Here is a 21,899-nt window from a genome sequence, read left to right on the forward strand (position 1 = left end):
TCATATATATTATCATGATCATATTGATTTATAATCACAGCATTTTTGACCAAACTTTACAGCCCAAAAAAAACAAAACAAAAACTATGCAGTCCAACAAACAAGCTTTTTTTTTTTTTTTTTTTTTTTTTTTAACTCTAATTGTGTTTCTTAAATGCTAGATTTTGCACAATTACTACAACTACTAACTACTATATGTCTTATTTTAATATGTATATATATATACATACATACAAGCTTTAAATACGAACAAACAAAAAAAGACAAAAAAAAAAGCATCACAATCACAGTTGCAATATTTAAATAAAAATCACAATTGGAGTCTTTACTAACCATTAAGCAGCCCTAGTTGAAACTATTAGCTGATAATGATTTATAGCATTTAATTCAGTCTGCAAAACACTCTTGTAACACATCATGTACTGTGCTGAGAGAAATAATCAGACTGAGTTTAATTTACTTGTAATAAAATATGCTAAACAAATTCTCCTGCACATGTTTGCAGAGGTGTAAGCTAATATAATTAATAATTATATTAAAATGTTATTATTATAATAATTACAATGTGAGGAGAGTTAAACAGGTATTAGGTGATTTGAAAAAGTAAAAGTATTGTACCACTAGATGGTGCTCTCGTTCCACAGTTATATTTGGCTTCACATTTATTTACAGTACATTCAGGTATTGTTTTATATTGCGTTGAATCTTTACATTGCATCTAAACACTAACATTAGGATATTTTCAGCTTGTTACAGTAATGTTGCATTTTGTGGTTGAATATTTGCATATCTTCTTCAAGATACCACATTGCAGTGTTGCAGGACTGTACATAATGTATGCTGACTAGTAGTAGTACAGTAACTCATGATTTTTAAAGTTTCACTTTAGATTATGACTCAGAAACAGACTAAAGATCACAGCACCACCTAGTTTCACTGTAATAGTAAGATATTCCCTCTAAATGTGTGATTTAGAGTCACGCATCTATCTCGAATCTATCTTTAATTTATGCATTATTAAATTAAAGCAGAATGTTATGGAAATTACAGTTAAAAAATGCAAGACAGAACTTGATTTTATCCATCAGAAATGGATTGGATGGTGAAACGTGGGTGTTTACCAGCAGCAAGTCGAGGTTGGAGGTGGTTTATGTGTTCCTTTGCAATAATATTTACCAATAAGTCATGCACAGTACAGTGTATTAAAGAAAATAAATGCATTAGCTAGAGCTTTTTCTCCATAATTTCTTCATTATTGTGTAATTTAGTAATTGACAAAGTGTTTATTGTCAAACTCATGTAGTATATTTTGTTATACTGCCTGAGTCATGAACTTACCCTCATGTTTAATATATTCCCCACATTAATTAGCAGTAAGTGAATTATGATTCATAAATCACACCATTGCCTGCATACAGCTAGTATTTATGGCTTTTGTGACTGTGGGCTGTTTATGGGTATCAAAGATGTGCTTTTCACCTCATCTTCCTAATTTACTATCTATACAGTTTACATAATCTCTATCATTTATCATCAGGCTAATTATAGCTTAAGTAAATGGTACATTCTAGCAGAATGGCTAGTTTTCTAAAGCAAATAGGAAAGAGATCAGGCCGTCTGACTGCGTCCGTGTGGTGGAGAATATAAACTAGGCAGGTGTTACAGGATGGCAGACCAAAGCCTCTCGCCCCTGTGGAGTAAGTAATAACTCAGAGATTAAAGTCTGTGTGTTTTAGACCCACATTTGATGGGGTGTTTGTGTATATGTGCTTTAAAGAGAGAGGAGGGGTTGAAATATACAGGCGTTCAGGAGAAAGGGAAAGAAAAACAGAGAAATGAGGGCTGATATGTCCACCGCACACGAGGAGGGGTGTAATCGTCCAGAACTGTCCCGGTGTGAGAGAGGAAGGTGGGTGTTTTTGTGCATTTTGCTCCTGTAGAGTGAAGCCGTCACCTTGAGCCCAGGACGTCCTGCGGCCTTTCTCTCGCCTGTAGAGGTGTTTGCCTTTAAAGTCAACATGAAATAAAAATTTCAAAGCTTATTTGCTCTCTAAATAGAGATTTTTTTAGGTCTCATTGTGGACGATTCAGTGCACGTAGGATTTTAAAAGATTGTATTTTAAATGTTTCTGTAATATGTAATAACTTTCCTGTATGTAATAGTGTTATTTTAGCATTGTTCATTTTCTTTTATAGTTTATTGTGAATTAGTTTGTTGTTTTAGTAAGTTTTAAGTTTTTGTTTTTTAGCATTATTTTTTAATGTCTATATATGAAAAATAAGTTTTAAATAACTCTGATATAATATTAATTTTAAAATAGCTATTTAAATATAGTTTTAGGTTAATATTATGATTCTGTTAGGTAGATATTATGATTAAAGAAGTAAAATGGAAATCGACTTTAACTGTTGCCAACAAAAAGAAATAAAAGCAAGCTGTGAGTAGATGAAAATGTCTATATATAGAATTTATTTATTTATTTATTAGTTTATTGTTTAATGCAGTATTCATTTTGTATCATTAATTATATTATAGTTCTTGTTCATAAGTTTCACTAGATTTTTATTTTTTATTTTTTATTTAATGTTTTTGTTAATTCTTGTTGTGGTTTTATAGTATCATTGAAATACTGTTTTAGAATTTTATTTTAATTTATATTTTCTGTTTAATTTTATAGTTGTACAAATTTTGTTTGTCTTTTTTTATTTGTTAAATATTTCTATATTTTTATATTATTAGTAACAATTAGTATTAGTTTTAGTTATTTCTATATAGTTCTATATTTCTATAGTTATTTCTATTCTATATTCTATATACAACATTATTTTAGTATGATTGATATACTATTGTAGCTTTTGTTAATAGTCTGAATTTGATTTTATTTTTATATTTTTAATTTTTACTTATTTTAAAGTTGTAGTAATTTTTGTGTTTTGTCTTTTTATTATTTGTTCAAATATTTCTACATTATTTATTACTTTTTATTAGCTTTAATTTTAGTCAATATCTATCTGTAATACAATGTTATTTTAGTATTATTTATATACTATTATAGTTTTTGTTAATATTCTGAATTAGATTTGATTTTTTGTGTTTTACATTAAAATTTCATTATATTATAGTTTTAGAAATTTAATTGTTTTTAATGTTTATACAGTATTTTTTTATTTTATTCATTTTATTTTATTTCGTTTTAGTTATTTTAAGTATGAAAATGAAAAATTGGCAACTAACTGACATTATTATTATTATTGTTGTTGTTGTTGTTGTTGTTGTTGTTGTTGTTGTTGTTGTTGTTATTATTATTATTATTATTATTTAACACTTTACAATAAGGTTCCTGTAGTTAATGTTACTTCATGTATTAGCTAACATGAATAGACAATGAACAGTACAATTATTACAGTATTTAATAATCTTTGTTAATATTACTTAATGAAAATACAGTTGTTTATTGTTAGTCCATGTTAATTCACAGTGCATTGACCAATGTTAAAAAACACAACTTTGTATTTTAATAATACATTAGTAAATGTATTATTATGTAAATGTATTTAAAAAAACTAACAGCAACTATGATTAATAAATGTTGTAGAAGTATTGTTTATTCTTAGTTCATGTTAACTAAAGTAGTTAACTAATAAAACCTTATTGTAAAGGGTTACCTATAATTAAAATTTTAGTTAACGATAATAACACTGATACAATATTAATTGTAAAATAGCTATTTAGATATAGTTTCAGGTTAATATTATGATTCTGTTAGGTTGATACGATTAAAGAAGTAAAATGGACATTGACTGTTGCCAACAAAAAGAAATGACAGTGAGCTGTGACTAGATGAAAATGTCAGGTGTGTGTGTTTGAAGGAGGGACAAGTGTTGAATCTGTGCACTGGACAATCTTTGCATGCTTGTATTGGCAGTACATCACTGTGACACTAAGTGCTAACAAGACTGAATGGTTTGAATCCAGCGGAGTGAACTTCATTGCCTATCTGCTGGTGTGTCTGATTGAGGTGCTCCGATAGCGTTTAATCCTGCAATAACACTTCATTCCTCACTGTCTTCCCTTAAGGTCAAACCGTGCAGATTGTAAATCAACAAGTTTTTATATGATTCCAACAAACATTTGGACTTAATGAACTGTGCCGTCTGGATGGAATGACTCTCATATTTCCGGCTGCAGTATGAAAAGCATCTCATAGACCCAGCTGTTAGTAGTATGCTTAACCATACATGAAATGAGTCTCTCACAGCTGTTTTAGTGAATCTGTTTTTGAATGTTTTCGTGTGTATCTGTTTTTTTTTTTAAGTACTCTCTTACGCTTGCCAAAGCTGCTTTTATTTGATCAAAAAGTCCAAACAATTACAGCAAAAATATCTCTATTTGTCTCCCTTATTTCACATTTTATAATATGACTGAGGGTTTTCTCATTGAAAAAAATAAAAGCAATCCTAAAAGTGTGCTTTTCATCTATAGTAACAAAAAAAAAAAAAAAAAAGTGAGAAATTCCCATCAGCACAATCCTGTGTTTCTTCAAATCCTTTTTAGTTCACCTTTACACCAGAGGATTGTGAACTGGGTTTGGCAGATAAATAGATAAGATGAAGAGATGAGAAGAGAGGTGTTTTTGAAATCCTGCAAAGGACTGATGCACTTTCAGATTGAACCCTGAGCAATTTGGGGACAAAACGATGATTGAGATCTTGGGGGTCCCACATGTTGCTAAGATTCAGCCTGAAGGCCTGAGAAAGACATTCTGCAGAACTGATGAAAGTAAAAGATCTGCGATTGCTTGAGTAAGACGTTTTATATAAGCAGTTCATATTAGAGATGGTCTGATTGGTTCATATTTATTAAAGGAGACCTATTATATGCCCCTTTTTTAACAATATGTAATATAAGTTTCAGGTGTTCCCAGAATGTGTCTGTGAAGTTTCAGCTCAAAATACCCCATAGATCATTTACTATATAATTTTGAAAATGCCTAGTTTGAGTGGAAGCAGAAACAAGCTGTTTTCATGCATGTCTCTTTAAATGCAAATGAGCTGCTGCTCCCCGCCTTCTTTTCCAGAACAGGGCTGTGCCTTTACAGCTCATACCTCAGATACTCTGCTAAAAAACATCTGTTTGGTTTGGATTATCATGTCTAATCACACTGAAATCATGTGTTTTAAACCATATTAGTTTAAACTTCCGACATAGGGTTTTCTGAGCGCACACATCCAAAGTTCACACACAGAAAGCGGCTGTCACACGGCATGAGAGTACTAAACTAAGTTCTCTTTCATGTCTTATTGTGCTTAAACACACAAGCTTACATTAAAAACACAAATCAATAAATCCACTGTCTTGTCCTGTCTGTGCAGCCAAACACAGAACATTTAGCATGACTTATAAAATTTTTGCCACTGTGGTCACTTGTGAAAACACAGCGGCGGCGCTATGGGTAGAAATGTACAGATTAATGGAAGGTAATATTATAATAAGTTCCCTTTACCACGTCACGGGGGGGGAGCGAAATCTGAGCAGCTCTTTTTTTCACATGCTTGCAGAAAAAGGCTTACCAAAACAAAGTTACTGGGTTGTCCTTTTTCACGTTTTTTGGGTTGATAGATGCACTGAGGACCAATAATAGCACTTAAAGGAGAAGTCCACCTCCAGAACAACAATTTACAGATAATGTACTCACCCCCTTGTCATCCAAGATGTTCATGTCTTTCTTTCTTCAGTCATAAAGAAATTATGTTTTTTTGAGGAAAAAATTCAGCATTTTTCTCCATATAATGGACTGATATGGTGCCCGAGTTTGAACTTCCTTTTGGAAGTTTAAATGCTGCTTCAAACGATCCCAAATGCACTTGTAAAAGATCCCAGCCGAGGAAGAAGGGTCTTATCTATCGAAACAATACGTTATTTTCATTAAAAAAATACAATTCAAATACTTTTTAATCTCAAACGCTCATCTTGTCTTGTTCTCCCTGAACTCTGTGTATTCTGGCTCAAGACAGTTAGGGTATGTCGAAAAACTCCAATCGTATTTTCTCCCCATAAACTTCAAAAATCATTTCAAAATCGTCCTACATCACTGCAGAAGTACTGACCCAGTCTTTGCAAAGTGAACATGCAAGATCAAACACCTGTATGTTTTTCGACATACACTGTCATGAACCGAAAAAAAAAAAAAAAAACAGTCCAGGCAGAGTAACACGAGACGATACCAGTCCATTATATGGAGAAAAACCCTGAAATGTTTTCCTCAAGAAACAATTTCTTTACGACTGAAGAAAGAAAAACATGAACATCTTGGATGACAAGGGGGTGAGTACATTATCTGTAAATCTTTGTTCTGAAAGTGGACTTTTCCTTTAAACATGAAAAAAGTCTGATTTTTACAATATGCCACCTTTATTCAAAACATTAATGTTTTGAAGTATATTGCACAGTTGAAGCTCTCTGAGACCCTGTTGTCGTCGTACTGTCTTGTTTTTTGGTTTAAAGTGACTCCTTACAATTTCCCAACACAGTCGTGTCATGTTGAAAAATGTGTATGTAATACTCCTGTACTGCGTAGATGCATTATTAATGAATGTTGAAGACAGGCTTATTAGAACAGAGCCGACAGTGAAATATTGAACAAGCGGTGCAAGAACAGGCTGTGATTGTGAGATGTTCGCACCGTTGATATCAATATTTAATGGTTTTGCTTGTGTTTAAAATTCAGACTCAGACACAGATTTCCTGTAAACCAATAAATCAGACTGTCTGGCCACTGTCATTGATAGTTTGTCTTCAAAATCTGCTAATTGTAAGGCCTTTATATGCTATACGCCTCATTCGTGAATGTAAACGCAAAGTAAATCCATTTGAAATACAATTTACGTACAAATGCATTTGTAGATGTGCAGAAAAAGAATGAGGCCCATCAGGCTCATTAGAAATGCCACAGCATTTCTGGCCACAACAGCAGAATGTAAATCTGTTTGTTTTCAGTTTAACTTAATGTAGCTATTTATGTGAAGAGTTTGTTTTACTAGTAGTTGACAGTACTATGTTAAAGGAGAAGTCCACTTCCAAAACAAAGATTCACATATAATGTAGTCACCCCCCTTGTCATCCAAGATGTTCATGTCTTTCTTTCTTCAGTCGTAAAAGAAATTGTTTTTTGAGGAAAACATTTCAGCATTTTTCTCCATATAATGGACTGATATGGTGCCCCGATTTTGAACTTCCAAAATGCAGTTTAAATGCGTCTTCAAACGATCCCAAATGCGGTTGTAAACGATCCCAGCTGAGAAAGAAGGGTCTTATCTAGTGTAATGATCAGTTATTTTCATAAAAATAATACAATTTATATAGTTTTTAATGTCAAATGCTCATGGACTGTTTTTTTTTCCAAAATTCCCATCTCATGTTCTCCCTCAACTTCAGATGCATGCTATATCGCGGTTTTACGTTATTTGTTAAGGGTGTTTGATCTTCTTTGCATGTTCACTTTGCAAAGACTCGGTCTGTACTTCTGCAGCGATGTAGGATGATTTTGAAATGATTTTTACAGTTGAGGGAGAAAATATGATTGGATTTTTTTGACATACCCTAACTGTCTTGAGGCAGAATACACAAAGTTCAGGGAGATCAAGGCAAGACGAGTGTTTGAGATTAAAAAGTATTTAATTTTTTTTTTTTTTTTTAATGAAAATAACAGATCGTTTCGCTAGATAAGACCCTTCTTCCTTGGCTGGGATCGTTTACAACCGCATTTGGGATTGTTTGAAGCAGCATTTAAACTGCATTTTGGAAGTTCAAACTCAGGGCACCATAGCAGTCCATTATATGGAGAAAAATCCTGAAACGTTTCCCTCAAAAAACATAATTTCTTTACGACTGAAGAAAGAAAGACATGAACATCTTGGATGAAAAGGGGGTGAGTAAATTCACTGGTTACACTTTGTAACTACATGTCAACTAATTCTTATTAATTTGCAACTACATGTCTACTAACTCTCAGTGCAGACTGTTAGGTTAGGTTTAGGGTTAGTAGAAAAGTTGACATACACTTGCAAAGTCTAGAAGAGTGTTAGAAGATATTAAGCAGACAGTCTACTCTAATGACTATTTGACATGCAGTTGCAAAGTTACTTACTGTTAGTAGAATGTCAAAAGTGGACTATCAAAATACTATCAGTTGTTCAGAATTTATATTTGAGTCTAAATTAACATGCACTGTATTTATCTTCACATTCTTGTTAATCAGCTAACCTTCAAAACTATTTTGTGTAATACTATAATTAGCCACTAATTGGCTAATTTTGATTGCCTTACACGTCTGCAACTGTCAGTTGAAAGTAGTTATTGTAATTTTAAAATAGATATGCACTGATTATTATATCTGTCAATTAAGAGCATGCATGATGCATCTTTTCCATAATGAATAGCTAAAAAATATGCAAATGAGCAGAATCTTTAAAAAATTATGAAGTATGTTCATCTAAAGCACATGTACCTTTTTGTGTGTGTAAGCACACAAATGCTTTGTGTTTATAGCTCTTAAATGACAGTTTGAATTGCATGCAATTCACTCAGTGGTTTCATTTGGAGGCTTGTTTGGCTTCCCTGCACGTTTTTTGGTTCTTAAGATCTTAAAATTCACTGTATTGTGCTGTAATGGTGTAATTTGAGCTCCAAAAGCAAATCTGCATAATCCACATAATCTTATTTAATTACTGTCTTTCCTGTCTAATTTTGTTACAGGAGGACTAGATCTTATCCTCATGCCTGGTTTGGGATTTGATAAGAAGGGGAATCGGCTTGGCAGAGGAAAGGGTTTCTACGACACGTATCTGGAGCGCTGCAGGACGCACCCGAAGGGAAAGCCGTACACCATCGCCTTGGCTTTCAAAGAGCAGCTGTGTGCTGAAGTCCCAGTGGGTGAACATGATATTCTTATTGATGAAGTCCTCTACGAAGACGAGGAATGAACTGACGCAGTCAGACCTTGATTTCAGCGCTGCTGAAAGTCATTTGAATTCAAATGATTCCTGCGGCATTGATCTCGTTTCTGAATTAAATGCATTAAATCTCTTTGGATGCAATCCATATTCTCAAATCAAATAATATCTGGAGACTCCTTTCAGAGAAAGAGTTTCTGTATCAGCATAAGAATTACCAAATGCTCACTACCAAAAGTCTATGCAGTCTGTCCTGACATTAAAGGAACAGTTCACTCAAAAATGACAATTTGGTCTTTTTTTTTTTAGTCACTCATGCTGTTTTAAATCTGTATGGCATTATTTTTATCTGTGAAACACAAGGGGATTTTTGAAGAATATTCATACGGTTCATTTTCATAGAGGAACAATTCATTGTGATGATGTCTGTCACCATTAAAGCGCTCTGTATTGTTTGTGCACTATAGTCTGAAGTCTTCTGATAGCTGTGTGAGGATCAGACTGAAACTGAAGTCATTATTCACTGAGAAATCCTCCACTACACCTCAGATTTTATTCTCCATTCCACATTTGTGACCCTGGACCACAAAACCAGTCTTAAGTAGCCAAAAGGAGCTAAATAAACCCATGTCTGTCTTTCTTCAGTCGTAAAGAAATTATGTTTTTTGAGGAAAACATTTCAGGAATGTTCTCCATATAGTAGACTTCTATGGTGCCTGCGAGTTTGAACTTCCAAAATGCAGTTTAAATGTAGCTTTGAAAGGCTCTAAATGATCCCAGCTGAGGAATATGGGTCTTATCTAGCGAAATGATCTGCCATTTTCTTTTAAAGTTGGAGGAGAAAATGAGATGGGAGTTTTTCGACATACCCTGACTTGAACGGGACTGCACAGAGTACGCATGCGCAGAGCTAGACAAGTCAAGCATTCGAAGTTTAAAATTATAAAAATCTCACTTTTTTTTAGAAAATGAGTGTTCATTTCACTAGATAAGACCCTTATGCCTCGGCTGCGACCGTTTAGAGCCCTTTGAAGCTGCATTGAAACTGCATTTTGAATGTTCAATCTCGCAGGCACCATAGAGGTCCATTATATGGAGATAATTCTTGAAATGTTCTCTTTAAAAAACAATTTCTTTACGACTGAAGAAAGAAAGACATGGATGTCTTTGACAACAACGGGGTGAGTACATTATCCGTAAGTTGTTGCTCTGGAAGTGAACTACTCCTTTAAAGCCTTTAAAGATATTGATGACTGACTTCTGACCATTAAAGAAGTCGTCCACTTCCAGAACAAAGATTCACACATAATGTACTCACCCCCTTGTCATCCAAGATGTTCACGTCTTTCTTTCTTCACTCGTGAAGAAATTATGTTTTTTGAGGAAAACATTTCAGCATTTTTCTCCATATAGTGGACTTCAATGGTGCCCTGAGTTTGAACTTTCAAAATGTAGTTTAAATGCGGCTTCAACGATCCCAAATGCGGTTGTAAACGATCCCAGCCGAGGAAGAAGGCTCTTGTCTAGTGATATGATCTGTTATTTTCAAAAAAAGAATAGAATTTATATACTTTTGATTCTCAAACGCTCGTCTTGTCTTACTCTGCCTGAACTCTGTTTTGTTCCGGTTCATGATAGTTTTAGGGTATGTCAAAAAAAATCCCATCTCATGTTCTCCCTCAACTTCAAAATCGTCCTATATCGCTGTTTTACCTTTTTTGTTAAGAGTGTTTGATCTTCTTTGCATGTTCACTTTGCAAAGACTGGGTCGGTACTTCTGCAGTGATGTAGGATGATTTTAAAATGATTTTTGAAGTTGGGGGAGAAAATACGATTTTAGTTTTTCGACATACCCTAACTGTCTTGAACCAGAATACAAAGAGTTCAGGCAGAGCAAGACAAGATGAGTGTTTGAGATTAAAAAGTATTTAAATTGTACTTTTTTAATGAAAATAACTGATTGTTTCGCTAGATAAGACCCTTCTTCCTCAGCTGGGATCATTTGAAGCCGCATTTAAACTGCATTTTGGAAGTTCAAACTCGGAGCACCATATCAGTCCATTATATGGAGTAAAATCCTGAAATGTTGTCCTCAACAAACATAAGAAAGAAAGACATGAACATCTTGGATGACAAGGGGGTGAGTACATTATCTGGAAATTTTTGTTCAGAAAGTGGACTTTTCCTTTAACAACTAAAAAAAGTCATTGCACTGCATTACTGTATACTGACTCTTTTAAATGGTAGTCTTTGCTCTATTCTTATTTGCATTTGGATAACATTTTTAGAAACTGCATTTGACATCCTTTATTGCCTCATTAAGCGACAGAAGCACTGAGACTTGCCCCGGTGCTCTTTATTGACAAACAGCATGTGAATTAAGATGGCATAATGAGCAGTCTGTCATAGGCTCTGCCACAATGACTCTCTATCGTCCTCCTGCTTTCTCTCTCCTGCTTTCTCCATATGTCTCCGTGTTGACCTAATTGCTGTGAACAAGTCTGGGACGATCTCTGAAATTCTACATTTCATAGGTTATTTCTTTTGGGTTAGATGTTTTCCTTATTATTAGTCATATTGTCTATTTTTATAGCACTTTGTGGAGTTTTTTGTATTAAGATTCTTCAAAATATGAGAGTGAATAAATAATGGCAGAATTTCTTAAAGAAACGACTTATTTAGTTTTGTGCATTTTTGCAACATTTGGAGCCCTTTACATTTCACTAATTGGATTTCACTCATTAAGATCATTAAGATCTCACCGTCATAAATACACTTAACAGCTCAGCTGTACAAAAAAAAAAAAAAAGGTACATAAAGTCATTTTAGGTTCGGCTGAATACAATTTTAGCTTGTGGCATTTCATTCATTATAAATCTACATTTTGATTGCGCTTTTGTGAAAATATATTCAGGAGACTAATGTCTCTAAGCTCTGAGATGGAGAATGAGCAAACACTCCCACACCTGTACTGAGGGAAGATGAGAGGTTATAATTACTACAAGTCAACACAGTAATACAGACGAGCCCTTCTTAGGCTAATCAATACAGTGAAATTAGATGCAGCAGTAAAGAACAAAGCACAAGATAAATGCAGTTCCACAGAACAGTCCTGCACGATGACTACACAAGTATTATTGTGCCTGATTTTGTCCTTTTCAGATGATGAAAGAGGCAGAAATAGGAGAAAACCACAGGGTGCACTTACATAAATGACTCTGTTCTGTCTCAGTGAATTCATAAAACAGAGCTAAGTAAGTACGGACTGATGGTGCTTTGTGTAAAACATTATTTATTAAATCAAGCACTGATTGTTTTGTTTTTCAAAAACTCACTTTCTGTCTGCTTCTTTGTCCATTGTATACTGCTGCCTAGCACGTCTACCAAAGACGTGGGCCAAAGATTCACTATCATTCAAAAGTTTGAAAGAAATTAATACTTATATTCAACAACGATGCATTAAATGTATTAAAAGTGACTAATGATCCTGAAAATTCAGTTAAAATACGTTAAAATAGAAAGCTGTTCTGCATTTTTGCATTAATAAGAGTCAATGGGGTCACTTGTAGGCGTGAATTACTGTACATTAATACATGCACATCTATAAATGAGACCTCAGGTTCCTCAAAGCAGAAAAGCCAGATGAATTCAGCATTGGCCTTATGGCTAACTGGTCAGGAAAGGACAGAATTAGCAAAACTCTTCGGGTGAACGTTTGCATAATACTTTCTTATTTTGAATATCTGGCATTTGCAGGGAAATCCCTGTGGACGTGATGATTAAAATATAGCTGCTCTTGCCCGTTATATGAGGACGCTTTCATTACACAGCAGAAGGTTTCCTCACCCAGCGCTGTGTTTATCTTCTCAAACTGCCTCCTGCTTAATCAAAAACCGTAGGTTCCAGGGAATGATTAATTGGAGGGGAAAAATCAGAGGGAATGCCAGCTCACAGCACGGTCGCTCATTATAAGAAATTAATAAGGTGAAATGAAGACGCTCGCTGGTTGAGATTCACGCTTTGACAGGTGAAGCTGGATGATTCAGAACGTGCCAAGCAACCAGAAGTTCACATCTGGAGTTTGATCAGCCATACAATAATAGCATAAAAGATCAGTCTGTACAGACGGATACGTCCAACATTCTAGCAATCATTATATATAAAGATAAATCTATCTATCTAGCCATCCATCCATCTAACATTCTAGCAATATACAGGTAGATTTATCCATCCATCCAGTGTTCTATCTATCATTGTATGTACAGATAGGTCTGTCCATCGCTCCATCCAATATTCTGTTAATATACACAGAGAGCTCTTATCCATACATACCTCCATCAAATGTTTTATCTCTCACTTTATATAAAGATAAATTTATATCTGTCCATCCAACATTGTTTATTATAGATCCATCCATCCATCAATCCAATGTTCTATCTTTCATTGTATATAGAGATCTGTCTATCCATCTATCCATCCATCCACATACCTAACTACAGTTCCTTGCGAAAGTATTCATACCCCTTCATTTATTTCATGATTTATTGTGTTGCAGGCAGCCTTATGTTACAATGCTTTAAATTACTTTTTTCCCCACAGCAAGCTACACTCCATACACCACAATGACAAAGCACAAAGCAGATTTGTAACAGCTTTTGCAAAATTGCATAAGTCAAGTCAAGTCACCTTTATTTATATACCGCTTTTAACATTACAGAATTGTGACAAAGCGGCTGTACAGTATTAAATAGGAAGTAGTGCATCAATAATGCAAAAGGGCAACAGTAAACACTCAATTTTCAGTTAAAGGCAGTTCATCATTGAATTCAATGATGTCAATATTCAGCTCAGTTCAGTTCAGTATGTATACGTTATCGTTTGAAAATTAAGTGTCCCCAACTAAGCAAGCCAGAGGCGACAGCGGTAAGGAACCAAAACTCCATCGGTGACAGAATGGAGAAAAAAACCTTGGGAGAAACCAGGCTCAGTCGGGGGGCCAGTTCTCCTCTGGCCAGAAAGAGTCATAAGTGTTTATACCCTCTAGTTGAGCTCTATGATCATATATGCAGATGGGAGAAACTTACAGGAAAACAAACATCACCGCAACACTCAGCTGATCTGGGCTTTATGGCGGAGTGGCCAAACTCAATCCTACTCAGTGAAGACACATGAAAAGCCACTTGGCATTTGCAACAAAGCACCTGAAGAACTCTCAAATTGTCAGAAAATGTTATTATAGACAACTATGTGAATGCCCTTGAGTGGCCCAGCCACAGCCTGGGCTTGAATTCAATCAAACATTTCTGTATACACCTGAAAATGTCTGCCAGCCCCCATCCAAGCTGACAGAGCTTGAGAAGTGAAGAGGTGAGGCGAAGAATAGCAGATAACTGCCAAATGCAGTTGTGCAAAACTTGTTGCATCATATACCCAAAAAGACTTGAGGCTGTAAAGGTGCATCAACTAAGCATTGAGGTAAGGGTATGAATACTTATGCAATGTACTTATTTTAGTGTTTTATTTTTAATAAATTTGCTAAGTTGTTACAAATCTGTTTTGTACTTTGTCATTATGGTGTATGGAGTGTAGATCGATGTGGAAAATAAAAGTAATTTAAAGCAGTTTAACATAAGACTGCAACATAAAACACAAAAAAAAAAATCTGAATACTTTTGCAAGGCACTGTACCTACCTACCTACAGTGGAGATCAAAATTAGAGAACAACCTATAATTTCCTAAATTTCAAGGTCACTGCTTAGTCCACTTTGAAGTTACCCTAACAGGAATAGAAGAGCAGTTTAAGCACAGTATAAAAAACTGAGATGAGAAAAAATAGATATTTGAAAAAGAACTCTGATCAAAATACCTTATTTATATGACAATCCCTATTTATCTGACAGCTTTCCACCAATTTCCACTGTGATTGCAATATGGAGGTTGTCCAGATGAAGGCCAGTTTCTGCCATTTCAAGTTTCAAATCTGTAATTTTCTCAAATATTGCAAGTTTACAATGACACAAATTCATTCAAGATCCCCAAAAAGGCTGGTTGTCCACAGGAAGACAGGATAATATTATATATAAAACAAGATTTTAACTTTTTTTTAAGATTTTTAAACCTCAAATCATCCAAACATCATGTATTGAGGAAAACAGACACTGGTAATCACCTGTAGAGTACTGAAGAAAAGGAGGAGAAGGAAAGCTCAATGCACCAAAAAACCGAGATAGTATTCATTAAAACACAGTCAACTGATGTGGAAAATAGAAGTAATTTAAAGCAGTTTAACATAAAGCTGCATCCTAACAAAACGTGAAAAAAAGGGGGTATGAATATTTTTGCAAGGCACTGTACCTATACCTACAGTGGAGTTTAAAATCAGAGCATATAAACAACCTATAATTTCCTCAATTTCAAAGTCACTGCTTAATCATATTTAAAGTTTTCCTAACAGGAATAGAAGACTGTTTTTCATTAAATTAACTGTATTCTGAAGCACAGTATGAAAAAAACTTGATGAGATGAGAAAAACTAGATATTTGAAAAAGAATTAGAGAACACCTACAGATACCTCCTGGCACCTGGTTTTAGTTTCCTTAATTATATGACAAACCATATTTAACTGGCAGCTTTCCACCAATTTTCACTGCAATTGCAAGATGGCGGACCGCTCTAAGGTGACTGAAACTCTGCGACAGGAGGTTGTCCAGATGAAGGCCAAAGGGATGACCCTTTCAGCCACTTCAAGAGAAGTTGGTCATTTTAAATCTTGAATATCGCAGGTTTACAATGACACAAATTCATTCAAGTCCCCCAAAAAGGCTGGTCATCCAACTAAGACAAATGCACGAGAAGACAGGATAATGCGTAGACTGTCAGTGGGGAATGGGTTCAACACTATAGCTGGAATTGCTTGCCAGTTCAGTGCTAAACAGGTTAAGGATCCGTCTCAGCATTTTTAAGAGAAGTCGGTCTGAAAGTGCACTCTGCAGTGACAAAGCCTCTCATCAGCAGAAAGAATCAAAAGCCTAAGCTCACCTTTGCTGATGAGCATGGTTGTGTGGAGAGAGGAGGACTGGTTCAAAGTTCACTCTAGTGATGAGAGCTTTAAGGTTTGAAGATGAAGTTTAATTTATGTGGGTCTGATAGGAAACCTTTTGTTCAGCGTCAAACTGATGAAAGACTGAAGCCCAAGTGTGTAAAGATGTCAGTGAAAGGTGGACAAAGTGCCATGGTTTAAGGGGGATGTTTTCTGCAGCAGGAGTTAGGCCTCTTATACAGCTACATGGCAGGTTGAATGCAAATGTTTATTAGAACCTCCTGAAGCAAAATGCAGTTCCTTCCCTGCAAGCATCTCCCAGTCAGCCTGCAACTTTCATGCAAGACAATGCCCCCTCCCGACACACTGCAAAATAGATAAATATGGGAATAACAGGCAAATAGGCTTGTTGCCCTATCCTTGTTAAGAATTTTTGAACTTTTAAGGCTAAGCTGGCGTCTTTTGTGATTTTTATCTGACCAGTGTTTTGGCAGGATGTCTGTTTTTCTCCAATGTTAGGTTGGTCATAACAGCAAGGGTCAAAAAGGCTTTGATTTTTATGCACTAACAAAAAGTTCACTGCGGTGCCACCACTGTTACTGTTAACTCTCACAAGATTCCCATTTGTTTCAGGCTTACCAAAGACTCAGAATAAACAAATTAAAACAGAATGGTTACCATCCTAAAACAACAACAAAGGTTGAAACCATGTTTTGTTGGAAACTAATGATTGATAGATCTGTCTTGGTCTTTGACCAACATTTATCACTATAAAATAATTCGCCTTCATGAATGTTTCATTTGGTGTTAATGGAGAAAGCTGTGAAGAGTGCTGAGAGAAATAAATCAGAATGTCATCAGTAAAACTGGACTGAGATGCAGGAAAGAACGAGGGTTGAGCTCATTGACAACCTGAGGCATGATGTTTGAGGGATGATGTGTAAAATGAGTTCTCTGTTAGTCATTAAATTAGCTAGATGCCAAGATAAACAGCTCATGCACTGAAACAAGACCACAAACCTTTTAAACACAAAATTGAATATTCTGTCACAACATTCTTGAGGTGATCACTGCTTTAAATTTGTCATTTTGAACCTTCAATTGTATTTTTAATTTCATGAAGCATAATGAAAGGAAATTTATATAATTGCATTCAAAACTATTCTAATCTTTGTTTTAACACCTAAAGCCAGAGATAAATTATACATGTAGTCATAGATTCTATTTGAGCACTGAATATTCATTGAACATCTCAAATCAAATTAACAGCACATCACTTCACAGCATTCTGGCCACGAATGACAATCACACGAGACTAAGAGGAGGAACAGTTTCAGAGTCCTTTGAAGAATTAAGGCTTGCTTCTAGTACACATTCATGCTTTAATGGCTTGGCAAATGGATCCCGATCACTGTGGCTCCACAGAAGCCCAGAAACTGATTCCTCTGTGCCAGAGGATGATGGCGGCTCACCACAGCTTACATAGCACTTAGTGTGAGGCCTTCATGGGCAGAAATCACACCGTCTCAGCCTGGCATCTACTGGAGTCTGTCTTGGCAGGACAGCAGGACAGCGATCCAGCCTCTCCACAGGAGCAGAGACGAAAGAAAAAGGGAACGGCTGCAGATGGCCTATTGTTTTATTAGTTTGAAGCTAAACTTACCTTGCAAGTCCAACAATTTGGTGTTTCTTCTGTAAAGCTCCTTTGACAATTGGTTTTGATTTCATAGTCCAAACTTGCATTTGATTGCAGCTTCCTCCATCTGCCCAAAATTTAAAGGTTGGTTTTAAATCACATTTAAAATTAAGTTAACTACACTCAAGCTATTATAAAATGACAATATACTTTTTAAAATGGGTTATATGATATCAGCTGTGAGTGACAAAGATCATGTGATCATGGGCTGGATGCATAAACATGGCCACTATGTTAACCCTGTTGAAAAAAACAGCATATGCTGGTTAGGTATGTTTTGAAGCATGGTAGCTGGTTTGAGCTTGATTAAGCTGGTCTTTAGTTGGTCATGAGCTGGTTTAAGCTGGTCCTGAGCTGGTCTTGAGCAGAAGGTAGTTGCTCGGGACCAGCTTATACCAGCTCACGAGTTACATAATCAGATTACTGTTTTCAAGTAACTAATAAAGTAACGCATTACTTTTTAATTTACAAGAAAATTTGTCATTGCAAGTGAAATTGAAATTGTTACTTTGTCAAACAAGTAATGCCATTTACTGACAGCTCTCTTGTCCCCATGTTGAGCGAAATCAGGAGAAAGTGCAGAGGTGTTGTGTGTGCTGTGTAAACATGATATTACTGTACTTATAGACTAAATGTGAACATTAACTCATCTCACTTCGCGAAAAAAAAAAAGAAAAACAGTGTCAGGCATTCACCACAGCCACCCTCATCTGACACACACCCGGTAGCTCCACCCACGCGTTCACAATCACCCGAATTCTAATCCTTATCACCTGTTGCTCGTTGAGCCACGCCCTAATAAACAGGACTCTCTGCCATTGTCACATTGTCTGGTCTACTGTTCACAAGCCTTGTTGCTCTCTCCGTCGATGCTGTGGCGTGGCTCAACTACTGGACTTTGGGACTACTACATCTGCCAAAACCACTCAGTTAAGAGCCTCATAACTTGTTCAATGCTGTTGTCTTTTTTAAAGACGTTGTTAAATAAATGGTTGAATAGTATTGCTACTCATCTCTCGTCTCTTCCATCCCCTTGTGTGTGTGTGCGTGAGTGTGACAGAAGACCAGACCGACAACAAGAAATACACAGCATGAGCACCGAAACACCCGCCATTACTAACCCGTTCTCCGAGTTGGTGAATGCCTTGAAGGCGGCATTTCAACATCCATCGACGCCGCCTTCCGTCTCAGGATCTCCCATGGCCATGCCCGCAACCTTTGCGGGAGAGGTGGCTGAGTGTAGCGGGTTTCTGCTTCAAGTGGATGCAACCACTACAGTTTACATCCGAGGACACAAAGGTGGCGTTTCTCATCTCCCTCCTGACCGGTAAGGCCCTGCAGTGGGCTAAAGCTATCTGGAATGCTGACAATCCTATCATCCATTCATACGAACAGTTTACAAATCATTTCGCCGAAGTTTTTAGTACTACAACAGGAGAACTCGCTACATCGGATCAACTCTTCCGGCTACAGCAGGGCACTTCCTTGGTGAACCACTACACTCTGCACTTCCGTACGCTGGCGGCGGCTAGTGGATGGAATGAGAAAGCGCTGCTTGGAGCCTATAGACAAGGCCTCAATCCCGATCTTCGAGCGGCTATGGCGCTATATGACGACAGCATTGGATTAGAGGCCTTTCTACAACGAACCACCAAGGTTGCCCAGAACCTAGCCGCCTGCCAGCCACCCATTACCGCTCCTCAGCCTGCCTCGGTGGCTGCTTGTCATCCAGTACCAGAACCCATGCAAATCGACTCCACACGTCTATCACGCACCGAACGGAACCGCAGGATCGCAAATGGATTATGCTTATACTGTGGACAACCTGGTCATCTCCTCCGTCAATGCCCCATCAGACCCCCACGCCCCGTGGTGAGTACCCTCTTTACAGAGGTGGAAATATCTTCTCTCACATTACTACCCGTGACGTTGCATACTTCTAATGTTTCGCTATCTGTTTCTGCGCTGGTTGACTCCGGCTCCTCAGGCAACTTCATCTCTCAGGAATGTCTGCAGCAACTACAACTGACTCCTCTACCCCATCGTCACGTGCTAACTGTAAAAACTATCCAAGGAAAACCACTGGGGCGTGGGAAAATACGACATTCATCACCCATCATCACTCTGCAAATTGGTCTGTTTCACTTGGAGGACATCAGATTTCTGGTACTGGAGGATTCCACCGCCAGCATCATCCTGGGACGTCCATGGCTGCAGCAACACCATCCAGAACTCAGCTGGGACCCATGTGACATCCTGCACTGGAGTGACTACTGTAATCAACACTGCTTGGTCAAGATACCCCGACCTTCTGCCGATCACCTCTTCCTCTCTTCGACTCGGATTGAGAGTCCGGATCAGGACTCTGCTCCGGAGGTCCCAGCTGAGTACATGGCATTCCAGGATGTGTTCAGCAAACAAGCAGCCACCCAGTTACCACCACATCGGCCATGGGATTGTGCCATCGATTTGCTGCCAGGGGCCCAGCTCCCCAAGGGGCGAGTTTATCCTCTGTCCATCCCGGAGCGCCAGGCGATGGAGGAATACATCTCGGAGGCCCTCGCTCAGGGATTCATCCAACCCTCAACCTCACCAGCCGCTTCCAGCTTCTTCTTCGTGGGCAAGAAGGATGGGGGTTACGGCCTTGCATCGATTACCGTCAGCTCAACTCCCAAGTCATCCAGCAACCCTATCCGCTCCCTCTGGTCCCAGCCGCCCTCGAAGAGCTTCGTGGAGCCCAAGTCTTCACGAAGCTGGACCTGCGGAGTGCGTACAACCTCGTTCGTATCCGTGCGGGAGACGAATGGAAGACGGCATTTGTAACACCTACCGGCCACTATGAATATAGGGTCATGCCGTACGGCCTCTCCATCAGCCCTTCCGTCTTCCAAACGTTTATGAACGAGGTGTTCCGGGAGTTCCTTCACCGGTTCGTTATTGTCTACATCGACGACATCCTGATTTACTCCCGGAACATGGCCGAACATCGCCACCACGTCCAGCAGGTCCTCCACAAGCTCAGAGAGTTCCGTCTGTACCTCAAACTGGAGAAATGTGAGTTCCACCGTCCATCTGTACACTTCCTGGGTTACATCATATCGGCCGAGGGCGTGCAAATGGACCAGGGGAAAGTATCCGCCATCCAGGACTGGCCTCAACCCCTCACCGTCAAAGAACTCCAGCGCTTCCTAGGATTTGCTAACTTCTACAGAAGATTTATAAAGGATTACAGTACCATCACGGCGCCGTTAACCTCCCTCCTGAGGGGTAAACCAAGATCCATCCGCTGGAACCCCTCTGCCCACGAAGCCTTTCTTCATCTAAAGAAGATTTTCAGTACCGCACCCCTTCTACACCATCCAGATCCGGAACTTCCCTTCACGGTCGAGGTCGACGCGTCCACCACCGGAGTCGGTGCGGTACTTTCCCAAGCGGTTGGTGAGCCTCCACTCCTCCATCCCTGTGCCTTCTATTCCCGAAAGCTGTCTCCGGCGGAGCAGAATTACGACGTGGGAAATAGAGAGCTCCTTGCCATCAAGCTTGCCCTGGAGGAGTGGCGTCACTGGTTGGAGGGCTCAAACCATCCTTTCACCATCATCACTGACCATAAAAATCTCCAATACATCCGTGAGGCCAAAAGACTCAATCCTCGTCAAGCCAGATGGGCTCTGTTTTTCACACGGTTCAACTATAAGATCACCTATAGACCTGGTTCCAAGAACATCTCGGCGGACGCTCTATCCCGACTCCATTCCCCCGAACAATCCGTTGAACCAGAGTCCATAGTGCCCTCCAACCTCATCATCAGTCCCATTGTCTGGGAGATAGACGAGGACATCCGTAATGCCACTCTCCAGGAAGCTGCTCCGCCGGAATGTCCAGAAGGCAAGATCTACGTTCCTCTCGCCCTACGTCAAACCCTTCTGGACACAGCTCATCGGTCTCCGGGCTCTGGACACCCTGGCAGCCAACGGACCCTCTCGCTCGTCCAGTCTCGTTACTGGTGGCCCGGGATACCATCAGGTATGTCCAGAGTTGCTTTGTCTGTGCCATGTCTACTTCACCCCGCCAACTTCCTACAGGCAAACTGGTTCCACTACCCATACCACAGAGGCCCTGGTCCCACATAGGAGTGGACTTCGTGACCAATCTCCCGGCAGCCGAAGGTAACACTTGCATTCTGGTCATGGTGGATAGGTTCTCTAAAATGT

The 21,899-nt window shown here is 38.1% G+C and overlaps 1 protein-coding gene across 1 annotated transcript in view; it reads left to right on the forward strand.

Moving 5' to 3' along the window:
• The window catches only part of mthfs (5,10-methenyltetrahydrofolate synthetase (5-formyltetrahydrofolate cyclo-ligase)), a 17,258-nt gene extending 7,847 nt beyond the window's left edge, over window positions 1–9,411 (forward strand). Inside the window, exon 3 of the mRNA XM_051114430.1 lies at window positions 8,756–9,411. Coding sequence (XP_050970387.1) covers window positions 8,756–8,982 — 227 coding nt within the window. The 3' untranslated portion in view covers window positions 8,983–9,411. The remainder of the gene's footprint in view (window positions 1–8,755) is intronic.
• Window positions 9,412–21,899: the final 12,488 nt, after the last annotated feature.

This window comes from Labeo rohita, chromosome 7, assembly GCF_022985175.1.
Source record: "Labeo rohita strain BAU-BD-2019 chromosome 7, IGBB_LRoh.1.0, whole genome shotgun sequence".
NCBI classification, from domain to species: Eukaryota; Metazoa; Chordata; class Actinopteri; order Cypriniformes; family Cyprinidae; genus Labeo; species Labeo rohita.